Source organism: Oryza glaberrima, chromosome 1, assembly GCF_000147395.1.
Source record: "Oryza glaberrima chromosome 1, OglaRS2, whole genome shotgun sequence".
Classification (NCBI taxonomy): domain Eukaryota; kingdom Viridiplantae; phylum Streptophyta; class Magnoliopsida; order Poales; family Poaceae; genus Oryza; species Oryza glaberrima.
In genome coordinates, this window is record NC_068326.1 from 4,709,684 (window position 1) to 4,725,874 (window position 16,191).

The 16,191-nt window shown below is 38.8% G+C and overlaps 1 protein-coding gene across 5 annotated transcripts in view; it reads right to left on the bottom strand.

Moving 5' to 3' along the window:
* The window catches only part of LOC127781805 (probable RNA-dependent RNA polymerase 4), a 36,374-nt gene extending 22,870 nt beyond the window's left edge, over positions 1–13,504 (bottom strand). For 2 of the 5 annotated variants that reach the window (XR_008019074.1, XM_052308867.1), the window contains exons 1-15: positions 13,077–13,504; positions 12,111–12,388; positions 11,728–12,041; positions 11,412–11,583; positions 10,665–10,748; positions 10,144–10,327; positions 9,461–9,677; positions 7,833–7,920; positions 7,630–7,761; positions 6,241–6,297; positions 6,084–6,155; positions 5,365–5,534; positions 4,058–4,206; positions 3,656–3,878; positions 2,482–2,707 (exon numbers count right to left, since the gene is read on the bottom strand). Coding sequence is in view for 4 of the 5 variants with exons in the window: in XM_052308867.1 (XP_052164827.1) it covers positions 2,482–2,707; positions 3,656–3,878; positions 4,058–4,206; positions 5,365–5,534; positions 6,084–6,155; positions 6,241–6,297; positions 7,630–7,761; positions 7,833–7,920; positions 9,461–9,677; positions 10,144–10,327; positions 10,665–10,748; positions 11,412–11,583; positions 11,728–12,041; positions 12,111–12,388; positions 13,077–13,380 (2,670 nt within the window). In the remaining variant the exon portion in view is untranslated. Of the gene's footprint in view, positions 1–2,481; positions 2,708–3,655; positions 3,879–4,057; positions 4,207–5,364; positions 5,535–6,083; positions 6,156–6,240; positions 6,298–7,629; positions 7,762–7,832; positions 7,921–9,460; positions 9,678–10,143; positions 10,328–10,664; positions 10,749–11,411; positions 11,584–11,727; positions 12,078–12,110; positions 12,389–13,076 lie in introns of those variants that run through there. The other 3 variants (XM_052308876.1, XM_052308884.1, XM_052308858.1) reach the window with 3 other exon arrangements.
* Between the last annotated feature and the right edge of the window lie 2,687 nt (positions 13,505–16,191).

Below are 16,191 nucleotides of genomic sequence, written 5' to 3' on the forward strand. Positions count from 1 at the left end.
ACAAAAAGCAAACATGGCATAACAAAAAAAACAGCTACCCTAGGACCCTATCTACCTTAAGATGGCTATGGATCCACCCAAATGGGCGTTCAAAGCTATTATAAGAAAAGCAGAGGATTTCTTTGGAAAGGACAGGATAAAGCAACTGTCTTTTGTCTTGGGAACATGTTTGCCGGCCAATACAGTATTGTGGTCTTGACATACATAACCTAGAAAGGCTTCAAATAATTGATTCTTCTAGACCATGGGTCAGCTTGCCTATCCAAGTATTTCACAAGTCACAATGTTCATGCGCTCTTCTACGTAGCTACGGAAACTATAATTGGTAATGGGGAGAACACCAAGTTCTGGACTGATATATGGCTGCGCAAAACATTGGCTGAATTGGACCCTAACCTTCTTGAGACAATTCCCCGAAGAGTAAGGAAGCAACGCACTGTGGCAAAGGAATTGGTTAATAGGATATGGGTGGCTGATATTAAAGAACTCACAATTCAGGTTATTTGTGAGTATCTACATATTTGGGACTTGGTGGATGGGATAATCTTGCAACAAGATGTTCTGGATGAGCATAGATAGAAGCTTACAAGTTCTACACAAGTAAGTCGCATACAATGCTTACTTATCAATCAAGTTTGCAACTTGGGAGCGAATTTAGAGAAGTTGGGTTCCTCCACAACATAATTTTTCCTTGTGATTGGCAGTCGACAATCGATGTTCGACATCAGACCGTCTAGCCAAGTGTGGCTTACCACACCTGGCCTATGTCATCAAGAGGATGAAACCATGAAGCATATTCTTGTCTCATGTGTCTTTTCCAGGAAAAGTATGGACCTTGATCTTAAACTGGGATTGGTGGATGCGGCCCCTCAGCTTTTCAGTATCCCATTTTTCAGGATGGTGGTGGAAGGTTGTCAAGGAGATTCCTAAGGAGCAGCGTAAGGGGTTGAACTCGTTGATTATCGTAGTAGATTGGGAGATTTGGAAAGACCAGAATGATTACATGTTCAATGGATCAAGTCCTCTGTAGGTTGTGAGTCCACCACCACAACCGAGGCTAGTTTGTGGTGTCTAGCTGGAGAGCATGCGCTCCAAGAGTTCCTCTGTAGGTTGCTTGCCTCGGGCAGCTAGGTTGTCCTTGAAGGTGTGGTCGTGCGTCACCTTCCGTGGTGTGTTTTCTGTGGGAGGGTTTTCGTAAGCCCTCGTTTGTAACTTGTAAGTGTGTTATACTTCTTCTTAATGAAATGGATTTTTTTTCTCTCCTGCGTTTACGAGAAAATATTTTCCCAAGTGAACTTTATTGGTCTTAAAACACCACCCTGAACTTCAAAACCAATCACCTTTCAAGTTCAGCCCAAACGCAGACCTGTTTTGGCAACATGACGATGTCACCCAAGGCCGAACCAATTTTAAACTGACTTAGTAAACTATTTCAAAACGTTCTGGAAACCTCTAACCAGTACAGTGGACCTAGATAAAGTATAACTGGCCCTTCAAAAATAATGTTAAAAAATAAATACCTACAAATTTATATAAATGTTCGACTAATTTATCCAAGTTTTCAATACTCCCAACAACCAATCAAAAAGAAAATTTAAGTCATTTAGTTATCATAAAAAATTCAAAAACCATTTATACCTGGTGTATATTTTTTAACATTCAGAATCAGAAAACACCTGAATCAGTTCTGGAAAATTCTCAATAATATTATGGTGTATATATAGCCTAGAAAATTTAGTACGAGAAAAATAAAGTATAAGCATCTGGAAAAAGGTGTGTTCAAAACTAAATAAGCCAATTTTCATTTCACTGACTAAAATATACTCTGTTTCACTTGAGACTAACTATACTCCAAGGTGCGACTAAAGAATTTGTCCATATTTTTTATGTCAACTCACTAATTCCAAAAATTCAAAAATAATTTCAACCTTGGCCCTTACTGCCACCTTAATGAATGTCATGTAAAAACAATCCGATTCAGGCTAAGGTATAAAGTGGACGATTTTGATCGTCCAGATTTTGAATAGTGTCTACTTTTGAGGTTGAGGTTAATGTTGTAAAACAAGCCTTTTCCTCATTAAAACCTAAGCATACTAATAACTGAATTCTTCTAAAAGCAAAGGAGCTATGACATTTAATATCATTTGGTTTGGGTGCAGTGACCAAATTAGCTCCTCAGGTTTGGCGAAAGAGCCATTTTTTCTGGAGTTATAACATCGGACACTTCTCTTATAAAGAACAGATCATTTCCAAGAGCATTACATGGATAAATACAATCGACATAGACCATGGGTAAAGTAGCATAACTGCTGTATGAATGGAACAACTACGCTGTGGACTAGGGGCAACTGAGCAAAACTCTGTCAGGGATTTTGCTGACCATAAAAGATAATCAAGCACAAAAACAATATTAGGTGCATCTCCCAAGACGATGATTTCCAATAAACTTCACAGTAAAATGTCAATCAGGAATTAACATACCTTTGGGTTTAATGAGACCCAGTAGATGTCACCATCAAAATCACTATTGGCCATCTCATCAGCCAAAGACCGTTGTCCAGTAGTAGGGAAGAGTATCGCATGTTTAGAATTTCCCACAACCTTCTCTATGTCGCTACTATATGTTGCCTTCAAGACATGTATATCACCAGGATGTAAGCCAGGATATTTATACACAAGAACATCTCCAGAAACTTGGCCATAATCACTGTTTAACCACATATAAAGCAAATAAGTAAAGAAAGACCCAAAACATAACAGGCACGCTACAAATTAATACTTGTATATTGATGCACATTTATGCAAGGAATATATATAGCAAAGAACAAAGTTATTATCTTTGGCAAATTCAAACCCCTTTTCGTAATCCAATATACTCTCCCCATTTTTTAATAGCTGACATCATTGACTTTTGGCATGACATTTGACCATTCTTCTTTTTCAAAAAAATTATACAAGTGTCATTTATTTTGTTGCAAGTTGTTTTATCATTAAAAAAACTTTAAGCATGAATTATATTTTCGTTATTTACACTAATTTTTTTAATAAGATGAATGGTCAAACGTTCTATCAATAATCAATGTCGTCATCTATTGAAAAACAGAAGTAGTATCTGTTGGTAGAATTTTTTTTTCCTAACTATTAAAAACAATTAAACAGATCAAATTACTGAGCTAAAAAAGGCCATATACAGATATACTCAAGAAATTCAAAATTAGGTTGAATGAACTAAAGAATGGCATTAAAGTCTCGAGGGTCCAAATACATGACATGTATTTATGATCTTATGTTGTCAGTTCAATACTTTCTTTAGACTCCATTTGCTGACAAAATTCACAATTGCAACCAATATTGTTGCCACTATTTTCGGATAGTTTGAATAAAAAATACAGTCCGGTTGCGAAAAGAGAATACATGCCAACCAATCTAACCTTTGAGTTGTGATTCAAAATTGAGGATTGTAAATAGTAAGAAAAATGGTAATGTTGGTGCGTTACAACTAAAGAAGACTGTAAGACATTAAAGTAGTTCCAATGATGCCCATGGTGGATAATGATACTCCTATCTTATGTGGTAACAAAGGATCACTGAAGCATAACAGAAAAACACACACTCAAACACCAAGAAGAAGCAAAAGAGTATTTCCATTACTAACAGTATCACGCAGACTTCATTAGGTCCAAGTTTTCCTGTAGGGTCTGCAGTACCCATCAAATAATAGCAGTCATCAATTGGTATCTTTCCATTCTTGATTCCTTTTCTTTCCAGTAGAGACAAGAAATCCAGCCTAGATTGCAAGTACGACTCTTCTAGTGGGATTCCGGAAAGAATCATCCGTGCTGGCATTGAATCTTCCATGTCAGCATAGTTGAATGCAACTGCAAGAACATGAGAATATTAGTCCGGATCAAACACGGACAGGTGACTGAAAAATATAAAGAAAATAGTAACTCTATTACAACTAGTAAGATGAGTACAGGTTCTACAGAATGAAGAAGCACATATATACAAATTGTACAGAACACAGTGCAATGCAATGAGGGTAGTTCGAACTAACTGTTCAGTGCGCCAGCATAATCAAAACGAGCATTGTCAGCCTCTTCAATCGCAGTCTGCAGAAGCTCCATAAAGAATTCTTCTGGAACTCCTCCATAGTGAAGTAATGCAATTAAATTATTTGATGTGAATGTCCTTCCTGATCGATTGCTGAGAAAAAGAAACGATATTACTTACTGTGAACAAAAAATAGAACTGACTGCCTGTTGCCAATCAAAAAGCTTTACTACCCCTTACACACCTACCTAATGAGCTCAGCTTTACTCTCCCTCCTGCCTCTACCTAACCGGCCCCAACCATGAGGATTAGACATGTGACAGCACTTAAACCACAGTAAGGAACCTCCAAGTCTGGCCACCAGCCCACCCAAAATCCCAAATACCACAATGATTTAAATGCAGAGTTCGTTCCTTTGGACATCTGAGTTTCATGTACCAACAACTCATCCAAAAACCTAAACTCAAATTACTAAGCAAAGGCAAGTAATCCTATTTATAGAAAAAAAAGTGAGTTTCACATCTAACACATCAAACGTATTTTGTTGTTCTGATTTCCAAGTTATGCCACCTCATAGCAACTGTAGCAGAAATTGGGAAAAATATATCCGGGTGGGTTGTGTGGATGGTCCTGAAAAACTCTGGAAAAGAAGAATGGCAATGGCAACCTTGACAAAAAATCAATCTATCAGCATCAAATTTTCAAATCAAAATTCATTCTGCCGTATAGGAAATCTGGATAGAGAGAGAGAGAGATACAATTCACCATTTTTTTAATTATTTTTCTTATATATTTTTTGTTTCCGTCTTAATGAAATGAAGCACAATTCTCCTGGGCTTTAGAGAAGAGAGAGAGAGAGAGAGAGAGAGAGAGAGAGAGATCTACAATTCACCAAAATTTGTCCTCTGTGTTTATCCTAGCACATCATGGATTTTAAGCTGAAATTTCGTACATGCCTGATTATATCATGAATTGCAAAGCCAGTGTTTTCCTTGTTTGCAGTTTTTCATGGCCATTTGCGTTGCCTAAAAGAGGATGCACTGGAAATACTCTAAAAAAAAACTAACAGCGACCGTAGGCAAAACTAACATCTCAAAGTTTCTGGCTTCAACCACACTTACGAAATATGACACGTGATGCGTGACGTATAACTAAAAAAACGAAAGGGATGAAAATAATGCTACTTGATAGCATAATTATACTCTGCAGAGGATCTAAAAAGATGTAGGCATGCAATACAAAGCATTAATATGTGTTAAGCCATTATTCACCATACCTAACATAGCAATGCAACTCAGATATTTGGCATACCTTGTAGAGACTATTTCAAAAGAATTCACGGACTGAACCCCAGATAGACTTTTCTTGGCATTTCGTGCAGAGACTATGTCCAATGAGTTGACAGATTGGACACCAGATAATTCTGGATAAGTTTTTATTTTTAACATTGATGGTCGGATATGTATAGTCCTAGGAGGAAGCTGCAACAGGAGACTTTATTATTTCTTATAAAGTACACTCAAGATATAGGGTCAGTCAAGATAAGATAGAAAAAGGACATGATCTGTACACTTCAAAATTATGTAAACAATGCATATATTGGTGAAGACAGTGAAGGCCACTCGGCCAGTGCAACTATGACAATAAGAGGATATCAGCAAAGATTATGTCAACATGAACAAACAAAGAAATGATCAGGCGGTCTTAGGAAATGATGAGATGCAAGAAATAGCACACCTATCCTGAATGAAGCACGGATAAATACGGCTCTTCTTGTATACTACTTTTACATAATCATATATTATGAAATTCTCCTGCGTGTTCTAAAAAATAAATAAAAAATTATGAAATTAAATTGCAAGACCCGTACTAGACAATCTCCGATTGTACGGCACAAACATATGGAAGGCGCTAATATATAGATGTTCAAGCAACTATGAACCAAGATTGGAATAAAGAGGTAATCCTGAAGAAATTATTTTGATACCAAACCTGCTTACAAACTAATTGTCTTAGAAAACAGTGCATACCCGCTTGTCAACTAGGACTGTTCCCTTTACAGCAGATCCATTGTAGAACAGGCGGAGTTGAATAAGAAGAGGCTAGAAAAATAAAATAGATAAGAATAACAAACATAGAAAAAACAGAAAAGGGGTAAATCAGAACATCTTATAGTTAATACAATACATATTCAGTGGTGTTGTTAGACCCCATCAATTTGCTTGCAGCACAATCCACAATGTCCTGAAATAATGGGAAAAATTCTCAGATAGCTTAAAGCGTGGAACAAAACATTGCCATTAAGGTTGAATGAAGCACAGTAATAGAAGTTAATGGCAGCTGATATTTATATCTGGATTTTTGAATTATAAGTCAGTGGCAATAACATTTGAGCCCACCCTGAAACTGAATGCAAAAGCTGTGCAATAGATATGACAGCAGGAAAATTTTAGGGTTGGCACATTCCTACCTAATAATGAAATGAATAAACACAAATAAAAGTTAACATAAGAGGTACTTCAATTAGGAACGAGAAATAATGTCACAAAACAGTATATTGGTAATGCAAAAACAATGTACCAACAGTCATTTGCTTCCCATATGAGGGGCAACAAGAACGAAAATGGTATCAATTTAATTAAGCGGACAAGTTAGAGCCAAAGATGACCCGAACTAAGGTGGTGAGGATGTAGTGGTGTACATCCACACTTCCCACCAACTGAGCTAGGGTTCAGTTCCTTCTTTCTGTAACTTTATCACAAAGTCGTAATGATGTTTCAGGCATGTGTACATATGTATGAGCAACACCATGATTGTTCCTTTCTCTTACTAGTATGCTGCACTTTGATGAATTGTGTTTGTCAAACTTTTTCACTGGTGTGCATGTGCTCACCTTATACCTTATAAACAATCAGATAATCCACAAATGCTTCTGATTTAGTAAAAATGCTTCACAAAACCATAACCCTCAGAGTAACCAAAAAATGTCTGACAGGTTAAAATATACTATCTCCGTTTTTTAATAGATGACGCCGTTGACTTTTTCTCACATATTTGACCATTCGTCTTATTCAAAAATTTTATGCAAATGTATAAGATATAAATCACACTTAAAGTACTATGAGTGATAAAACAACTCATAACAAAATAAATTATAATTACGTAAATTTTTTGAATAAGACGAATGGTCAAACATGTGAGAAAAAGTCAACAGCGTCATCTATTAAAAAATGGAGGGAGTATATAGCAACAAAAGTCCCGAGCGACTCCCTCCATTTCATATTATAAGTCACTTTGACTTTTTTCTAGTCAAACTTTTTTAGGTTTGAGTCGTTTGACCAAGTTTATAGAAAAATTTAGCGACATCTATAACACCAAATTAGTTTCATTAAATGTAACAGAAAATATATTTTTATAATATGTTTGTTTTGGGTTAAAAATGTTGCTACGTTTTTCTATAAACTTGGTCAAACTTTAAACATTTTGACTAAAGAAAAAATCAAAGCGACTTATAATATGAAACGGAGGTAGAAATTCATTGAAGGTAATAAGAGTGACACAAGTTCACAAACATACCTGTGGCTCCAACAATTTTCCCTTTGAGTTACTATAAGTGCATTTCTGAGCCAAATCTTCAGATATAAGGCCTGTCCCGTCAGTATGTATCAACCGCTCCCCATCTCTAAAAACTTCTTTGCCATGTTCATCCTGAGATATTACAATAAAAAGGTGTTACATTCCAGAAGCAAGACCAAATATTGGAGAGGATGGAGAATTACCAAGCAAGGCTCATCATCAATGAGTTTGACAAGAACTTCTGATAAACCAACATCCAATGTGATAGTTTTGGAGACTATCAAAGCAAACCTGCAACGTTACAACAGAAGACATGAGGTTTAATGTAACAGAACACTCACATGCAAGAGGTGAAATCAGAGTCCAACAGTTAGTTTTCTTCTATTAAGTGGGCCCAATAGTTCGATAGCAACAATAATGAAAATGAACAATAAGGTAGGCAATGGACTTGTGGAAATACAAGCTTATCTCCCAGTTTAAGAAATTTCAATCCTTCTAAAATGCACATCCTTCTATTTTAGAGAAAATTCCTTATATGCCACTGAATTTTCACTGTTTTCCTTAAATGCCATAAAAATGAGCTATTCCTTTCTATGCCATCGAAATAAATTTCAGTGTCATCTTCTGGCATCCACGTCACCATGGCACTATTAAGAAGAGAAATAATGCCAGTATTGTCAAAAGAATGACATAATTTGCCCTTGGCTCCCTCGTCTCTATCCCCACTACTGTCTTCCCTAAATCCACAATATTTCCCATTGGTATTCTCCCTTTGCCCAAGCACCAGCGTCTTCCCAGCCCGTCATTGGCACGTTTCTCCACATGCTACCAGCATCATCCTCCCTGCACCAGCACCCCCTGCTCCAGTCAGCGGCAGAGCGGTGGGGTCCCACTCCCATCATCCCAATGCCAGGCACTGTTGTCCTCTGCATGCCCATTGCCCCCACAGCCGCCTCCCAATGCCCATTGCACAGAGACAGCATTGTTGCCCCTCATGCACCGGCGTGATCGTCATCCTGCGCACATACAGGCCATGATAATTAATCATGGTATGCTGCTCCAAATCTGAAATATGGTATAGCCCTTCTGTCCTAAGATCCTTGTCTCACCGCCGCCACCGTGGATGAGGCCAACACCAAACAACACAAGGAACCTCTTGGCACCAGAAGCTCAGCTCCTCCATTTCCTAGGTCCAGCTGATGGAATTAATGCCATGGCTCAGCCAGAGGAGTGTATCCATATATTGCTGGATGCTAGAAAAGAGGGAAATAAATCATGCCCATTAACCTTAACCTTGGTTTATCAATGCTGCCTACACTACTTGCAGATACTTTTGTTGAGCGGAGCTAATGCAGTTATACAGAAAAGCGGACCTTCAAAATGATCTTTTTTTTTTTGACAGAGGAAAATGAATCCAGGAGAGAGAAGGGTACATAAGGTGAAGAAGAAAGGCAGATCTCCTGAAAAAAAAAGGAAAGGCGGAGAGAAGGGAGAAGGGTGATTTTGTACTTTTCCTTGGCAACTGAATATCATGGTGATGTACTGATGTGGATAGCATAAGAGAGCATGGAAATTCTATTCGATGGCTCACCATTAATACAATGGTTAAAAGGTAGAGCTTCTCTACCTTTCGCGTCAAAAAGAATAACTAATTTTCAATGGCATATAAAGAAACCAGTGAACTTCCCATGGCATATAAGGAGTATTTTATAAGAACACATGTTGCTATCATGGTAGCAAAACCATTTTCTGCAACTAAGCTCGACATCACCCAGTAATTGCACCCATGCTGCATAGATTAACTGATATTATTCAAAAGTCAAGGAAAAACCTGAGCATATATTTCGCCAAGGTGAGAACAGTACGGATGTGCATGAATAGGTCACGAGCCTGACCAATCGTTCTGCCAGAGAGTATGTAAGGTTCATCCATGTTCCACCCAGACTCAGTGCGAACAAAGTAGCATCTGACAGATGAAGTACATTTCTTGTTTTCTTCTTCTCTATTCTCTTCTTTCATTTTATTCTCTTTCCCGCCGTCCTTGTAAACTAAAAAAGGCACATTAATCAATGCAGATCCAATCATGAAACAGTGACAAATTAGGAACCATGAAACATAATGGGGACACTTGGTAACAATACAAGAGTTTACAACTCAGAAAATGGCACTAGTTTCTCAGCAACAAATTGACCTGTTGGCAACCTCATACTGGTTACTGGATATTGCTTTCTAATTTGCATATAATTACAGTACTATTACTAGTAATCCATTTTTTTCCGACAATTCTAAAAAAAGCATGTGTGTCATCCCCATGCCAGTTAACATGACCCAAATCACCCTAAGTTCATGTCTTCAAAAAATCTGTTACCATTGTTTGTATGAAGACATTCGAGAACTTTGACCCTAATGGCATATCATAAATTGCAATAACCATCTCTACATTATGTGTATTCATCAGCCTACCACTCGTATTAAATCCAAATAGATCCAGCACTGCAACAAAAGGTAACTTACGGAAAAATCGATAGCGGCGCAAACCCAAAACAATACCCTCTTCAGCAACCTTATGGTAGTGTTCCAAATAGGTAGACAAATCAGTCTCAGTGTCTGAAGATATCTCCATAAAGTTTACTACAAGGACGTTATCATCACCAAGAACTTTCTGAAGATGAGTCCTCCTATTCTCAATATATGGTCCCTGCACCCAGCCAATGTTAAAAATATAACGATGGCACCTTAAGTTCCTTACAAAATAAATTATCACAGAGTGCAGCATTTGTTGATTTTGGCGCCTTGACCTTTATTGCAATTAGTCTTTATATTAGAACTTCCAGAAAAATCTTAGGCAGCTTAAGAAGGATGCATGGGTGATATAGGCCTTTATGTGAGGGGTAGATTCGCAAACAGTCAACAGCAATGAACATGAACATTACACAATCATGACTGGTAGATAGGAGAACATCAAATAGTAGGCCATCTAAAAATATCATGGTTAAACAATGAGCACGTATAAAAGTATCAAAAGCACCACATACCTTGAAAATTTTGACAACTGTACCCCCTCTTATCTCAACATTACAACGGTAGACTTTTGACATACCTGGACCAGAATCAAGGTTCTGCAAGCATTACATGGAGAATAATTTCATCAGGCTCAAGTTATAACTTATAATAGAGGAAAAGGAACAAATAGTGGAAAACAGAAAAATAAAATGTTAGCATAATATTCTCATAAGGAAACTGTGAATGAAAAACATGCACAATTGTATTGCTAGAAAGATGTAAAAGATATAATGGTTGTGGATAACATGTCAGCCGGCCCAGACTTATCGTAGGAAATGAATTGTGACGTCCCAGCATTCTGAAGAACTGGCCACTCAAAACCTGGGTACAAAAGGTAGTTTTTGTTCCATCCATCATTGTATGCAGTGTCATATGATTGTAATCAAGTACCCATTTCAATTTTTTTTTGTAGTTATTAAGTAAACCAAGTCGACATTTAAGTTAGGAGCTACAAGTCAGAAGTACATCTAGCAAACCTGGACCCTAGAATCATAATGAAGAAAGGGTGATATCTGGAAGGCATCAGAAGCTGAGAGCCAATGTGCACTAGAGTAAGCATGTATTATGTTATCTACGCACATACAAAATTCAAGGACAATGACTTGCGTAGGTAGTTCCATTTACAATGATCATGATCCAATATGAAAAGGGATCATCATGTTTGATCATTTTTAGAGACCTTTAGTGAAAATTATTAAGAGTACTGGTGTTGCAATAACCTTTGCTCTATCTGAAGATGATATATTATCGTGACCAAATGTGCTCCAGATTCGTGACTCAAATTGAGCCATGGACATTGACTTCAAGGATCTGATACTGTTCACGGAGAGGACATCTTCTATCTTACTACTTTTTGGTGTAGATAATGGAGGCTTTACTCCTTTCTTATTCCTGTAACAAAAAGAGAAAATGGTGTATTAGCAACAGCATAACACAGATAAAAGCCATATTAGCCTTAGAAAATAGTCCATGTTCTGCTATAAAAACATCTTTGTTCTTTATTATGTAAAAAGCATAAACCGAAGAGAATCTAACCAGGAAAGATAAGCAAAAATCATAAATATCTTCCTGAACTCCAACTCTCCCAGCGCTAGCATCTGAGGGCTCACTACCTCCCTCAACACATTGGCCGTGTCAGGACAGATTGCTGGAGGAATTTGCGGCATCACCCAAATGGGACATGGAGGACTTCCTGAGGGGCCAGCCATATTCTCGACACATCTTGATAGATCCCGCACAGGGCTCGGGGTGGAAACTCTTTCTGGAGTAGAAACGATCGGCTGGATGGGGCTGTCAATCTCCATATGTCTCTGCAGCCCAGATGGCATGCGGTGGCCAGGGCTACCAACCTGCATCATAACATCATTAGGCAAAGCATGAGCCATTGGTTGGGTAGGAAAGTTAATCTGCACAGCCACCTGGTTGGACGCAGGAGAAACCATTCCACGGGAAGGCGTATAACCTTCAACGCAGTTCTGGTTCTGCAGCAGCACAGAAGATATTCGACCATATGGGCTCCCAACTGCTGGGTTAGCAAGGTCCGGAACCACACGAGCAATATGTCCGACAGAACCGCCATTGTCATGCAAACGGAGCGGCATCTGTTGGTTGGGACTCCCAACCTCCACCATGTCGTTGGGTGTTTGAGCATCCATTTGAACCTCATTGTAGTACAGTGGAGTGGATATAGATTCCTCTGTGTAACCACAAGACTTATTAGTAAGAAGTACTTCACAATTTAGGATATGTATAACAGCTACAAAGACCTTAGAAAGAAACAACATGCAAACCAAATCAACCATACCAAATGGGCGAAATGCAAAGGTAAAAAGAAAAAAAAATAGAAAAATGCCATCATACTAAGCTGAACCAACGAGGCTAAAATCAACCGGTTACCAAAACCACGACTTAAGGGTGGCAAAATTAAGGAGAAAAAAAATACGATCGACAAGCATTGAATTCGAAAACTGAGCGTCACCATTACAGAATGTTGCTCCCTATCACAACTTGGCAAGATTCTCCAAATCGAGAGCAGGAATCGATAGCCCAACTAAAAACAAAAACAAAAAAAGGAAGATACTCCCTTCCACCTACGAAAAGTGCATTAGCATTAAACAGGGGCGCAGGCGCAACAAAAAAAAAGAGCTGAAAAAATCTCCCAAACAGTGCGGGTTTTGCAGCCAAAAAAACAAGCTAAAACGCACTGCCATAGGAAGCACAAACGCAGCTAATCCTCCTCTGCGACCATCCATTAAGATTAAAATTCAAAAAGGGTTTTCCTCACAAAAAAAAAAACGAAATGGGCGGTGAACAAAATATTGGCCTCGCATGAGAAAAAAAAAAGAGTCGGTGAACAAAAAATGCCAAGCAGCAAACCCCCTCACCTTCGCGGCAGGGGCCGGAGATGCATGCGGCGCTGTGGGCGGTGGGGATGCCCCGCGCGTTGCGCTTCATCCTCTCCTGGTTCGCCATGTGCCTGATGAAGCCGGAGAGCGTACGGACCTGGCGCGCCTCCCCAATCGCCCGGAGCACCCGCGCCGCCGCCGGCTCGCCGAGCTCCGCGAGCTGCCGCCGCGCCTCCGCGCAGGCGAGCTGGCCCAGCCTCGCCTCCAGCCGCTCCAGCTCCGCGCCGACCGCCGCCGGGAGCGCCGGCTCGCGCATTTTGTTCCCACCGCCGTGGGGATTCATGGTTGAGAGGGTTTAGGGTTTAAGGCGGCCACACACACCCACCCACGCCGCGCCGCGCCTCTCCGCGGCGGTGGAGATCGAACGAGGAATCGATCGGTTTGGAGGTTTGGAGCGAGGAAATTTGGAAAAGGAGGAGAAGGCGCGAGCGGGGTTAAAAGTTGCACACCACGCTGGGGGGCCAGGAGGAGGAGGAGGTGGTGGGGGGGCCCACATGGCAGTGGGTGTGGGAGGTGGATTGATTGTGGGGGGTGACTGGGAGGCGAGGTACTCAACTGTGACTACTCCCTGGCACGGCCACGTGTCGCGCTTCGGAGGGCGGTGCCTAATGTGGGACCCAGGTGCCAGAGAGTGGAGGATTGATTCCTTTTGGTTGCTTGGACTGGAATATGGAGTACACTTCCGGCCTCCCTGTGCTAGTGTGCTTCTGCGGCAGAATCGGCAGATGCAGTGACGCGTCAAAAGTTACTACCTAGCCATCTCATCCGAAGTTCCAAACTATAGCGGATTCGGATCAGGTGCAGTCACAAACTTTAGCAGTATCCATCATCCAACCATCCAGCACATAAGGGATGGTCTAGATTCGTTGCTTAATTTTCCCCAGCTATTCAACTACTCTCTGACTCGAGCAGATGTGTTTTGGAGGAAAAAGTCTAAGAGAGAAGTAAGAATTGGCGCCAATTCTACCATGGGAAGCATACTTTACCTCCTACTGCTGCACATCACACGCAATGAATTTGGATATTATCGTTTTTTCCCTAGGGTTCTATTAATGTTGAAGATGTCATCTTATCTTAAAAGTTCATTTGAAGAGGTCAATAGAACTTAGAAGGCATCGTGCTGATTTTGGAAGCAGATGATGATCTACTTTTGGATCATGAAAATTTTTGTAACTGGGTTAATCTAGCAGTAGCATAGCTAGTTGATTTTGAAAGCTTTTGTGTCAGTGGATGCATGACACCCAATTTAAGCGAAAATAGTTAGGGTGTGTTTAGTTCACGAAAAGAAAATTTTTGAGTGTCACATCGGACGTTTGACCATATGTCGGAAGGGGTTTTCGGACACGAATGAAAAAACTAATTTCATAACTCACCTGAAAATCGTGAGACGAATTTATTAAGCCTAATTAATCCGTGATTAGCACATATGGGTTACTGTAGCACTTATAGCTATCATGTACTCCATCCGGTTCCATATTATTTGACGTTTTAGATAAGGTTGAGGCCAAACTTTTATAACTTTGACCATCAATAATTTTAAAAATATTTAGTTTAAAGGACAACATATATAGATTTGTCTTTCAAAGCACCATAATAAAAGTAAATATACATTTTTTTATTTTATATATTATAATAGAAAAATAAGATCAAAGATAAGCTCAAAAGATTCGTCTCGCAATTTCTATGCAAACTGTGCAATTACTTTTTTTATTTATCTATATTTAATACGTCATACATGTTTCCAAAGATTCGATGTGACGTTTTTTGAAAAAATATTTTGGGAACTAAACAAGGGCTTAAACTCTAGCTCGTTTTGTCAATTATGCATGCAAGATATTATGAAGTTCAATATAATGAAATAAAGTATGTGTCTACTTTTCTTTAACAATATTTGGGTTGTCTTAAAGTTCAAGAAAATTCAGATCAAAGGGAGAGAAATTGCAGGCAAAATCTGAACTGAAGCTGTTTTATGCTTGTTCAAATAGCTAAAATGATGCATGACACGGTTAAATCTGGGCCATCCCTCGTGTGCTGGATGGCTGGATGATTGGGTACTGCCAAAGTTGCAGTCACTACTGTGACTGCACCTGATACGAATCCAACTATAGCATCCAAAGCCCTTGTTTAGGCCATGTTTTTCAAACTTTTTCAAACTTCCAACTTTTCATCACATCACATCACATCCAAAACTTTCCTACACATATAAACTCCTAACTTTTTTCCAAACTACCAACTTTCCCCAAACTTCTCCCCAATTTCAGAAACTAGGCCATGTTTTTCAAACTTCCAACTTTTCATCACATCACATCACATCCAAAACTTTCCTACACACATAAACTCTCAACTTTTTTTCCAAACTACCAACTTTCCCCAAACTTCTCCCCAATTTTAGAAACTAGGCCATGTTTTTCAAACTTCCAACTTTTCATCACATCACATCACATCCAAAACTTTCCTACACACATAAACTCTCAACTTTTTTTCCAAACTACCAACTTTCTCCAAACTTCTCCCCAATTTCAGAAACTAAACACAGCCTTAGTTCCAAACTTTTTCTTCAAACTTTCAACTTTTACATCAGATTAAAACTTTTCAACACATAAATTTTCAACTTTTTCATCGTATTATTCCAATTTCAACCAAACTTCCAATTTTAGTTTGAACTAAATACACCCTCCAAACTCTGTAGTGGTAGTAGGAGGGGTAGTACTCCTACTAGTAATGAAAAAAAAAGTGAATTTCAAAAAAACTACACCCGTAACAAAAGTAACATTAGTAATATATATTTCAATTTATTGTAACGTTAATATATGAAAAATTATCACAAAACTGTAATTTTACGTGGTATGCAACAATAAAACATGTAGGTGACAACAGTATGCTCGTGACATGTAAAAATTACAATTTTATGATAAATTTTCACGCTATTGTTGTAACAAACCGATAATTTTCTCACTATAGTTGTCATTTTCTGAAAATTACTCTAATGAAAACAACCAAGGATACCCGTTTGACCGGGAGTTTTGTTTTTGCAATTTAAATGGCATATAAAACAATATATGCTATATCGTATGATTAATAAAATATTAATTAT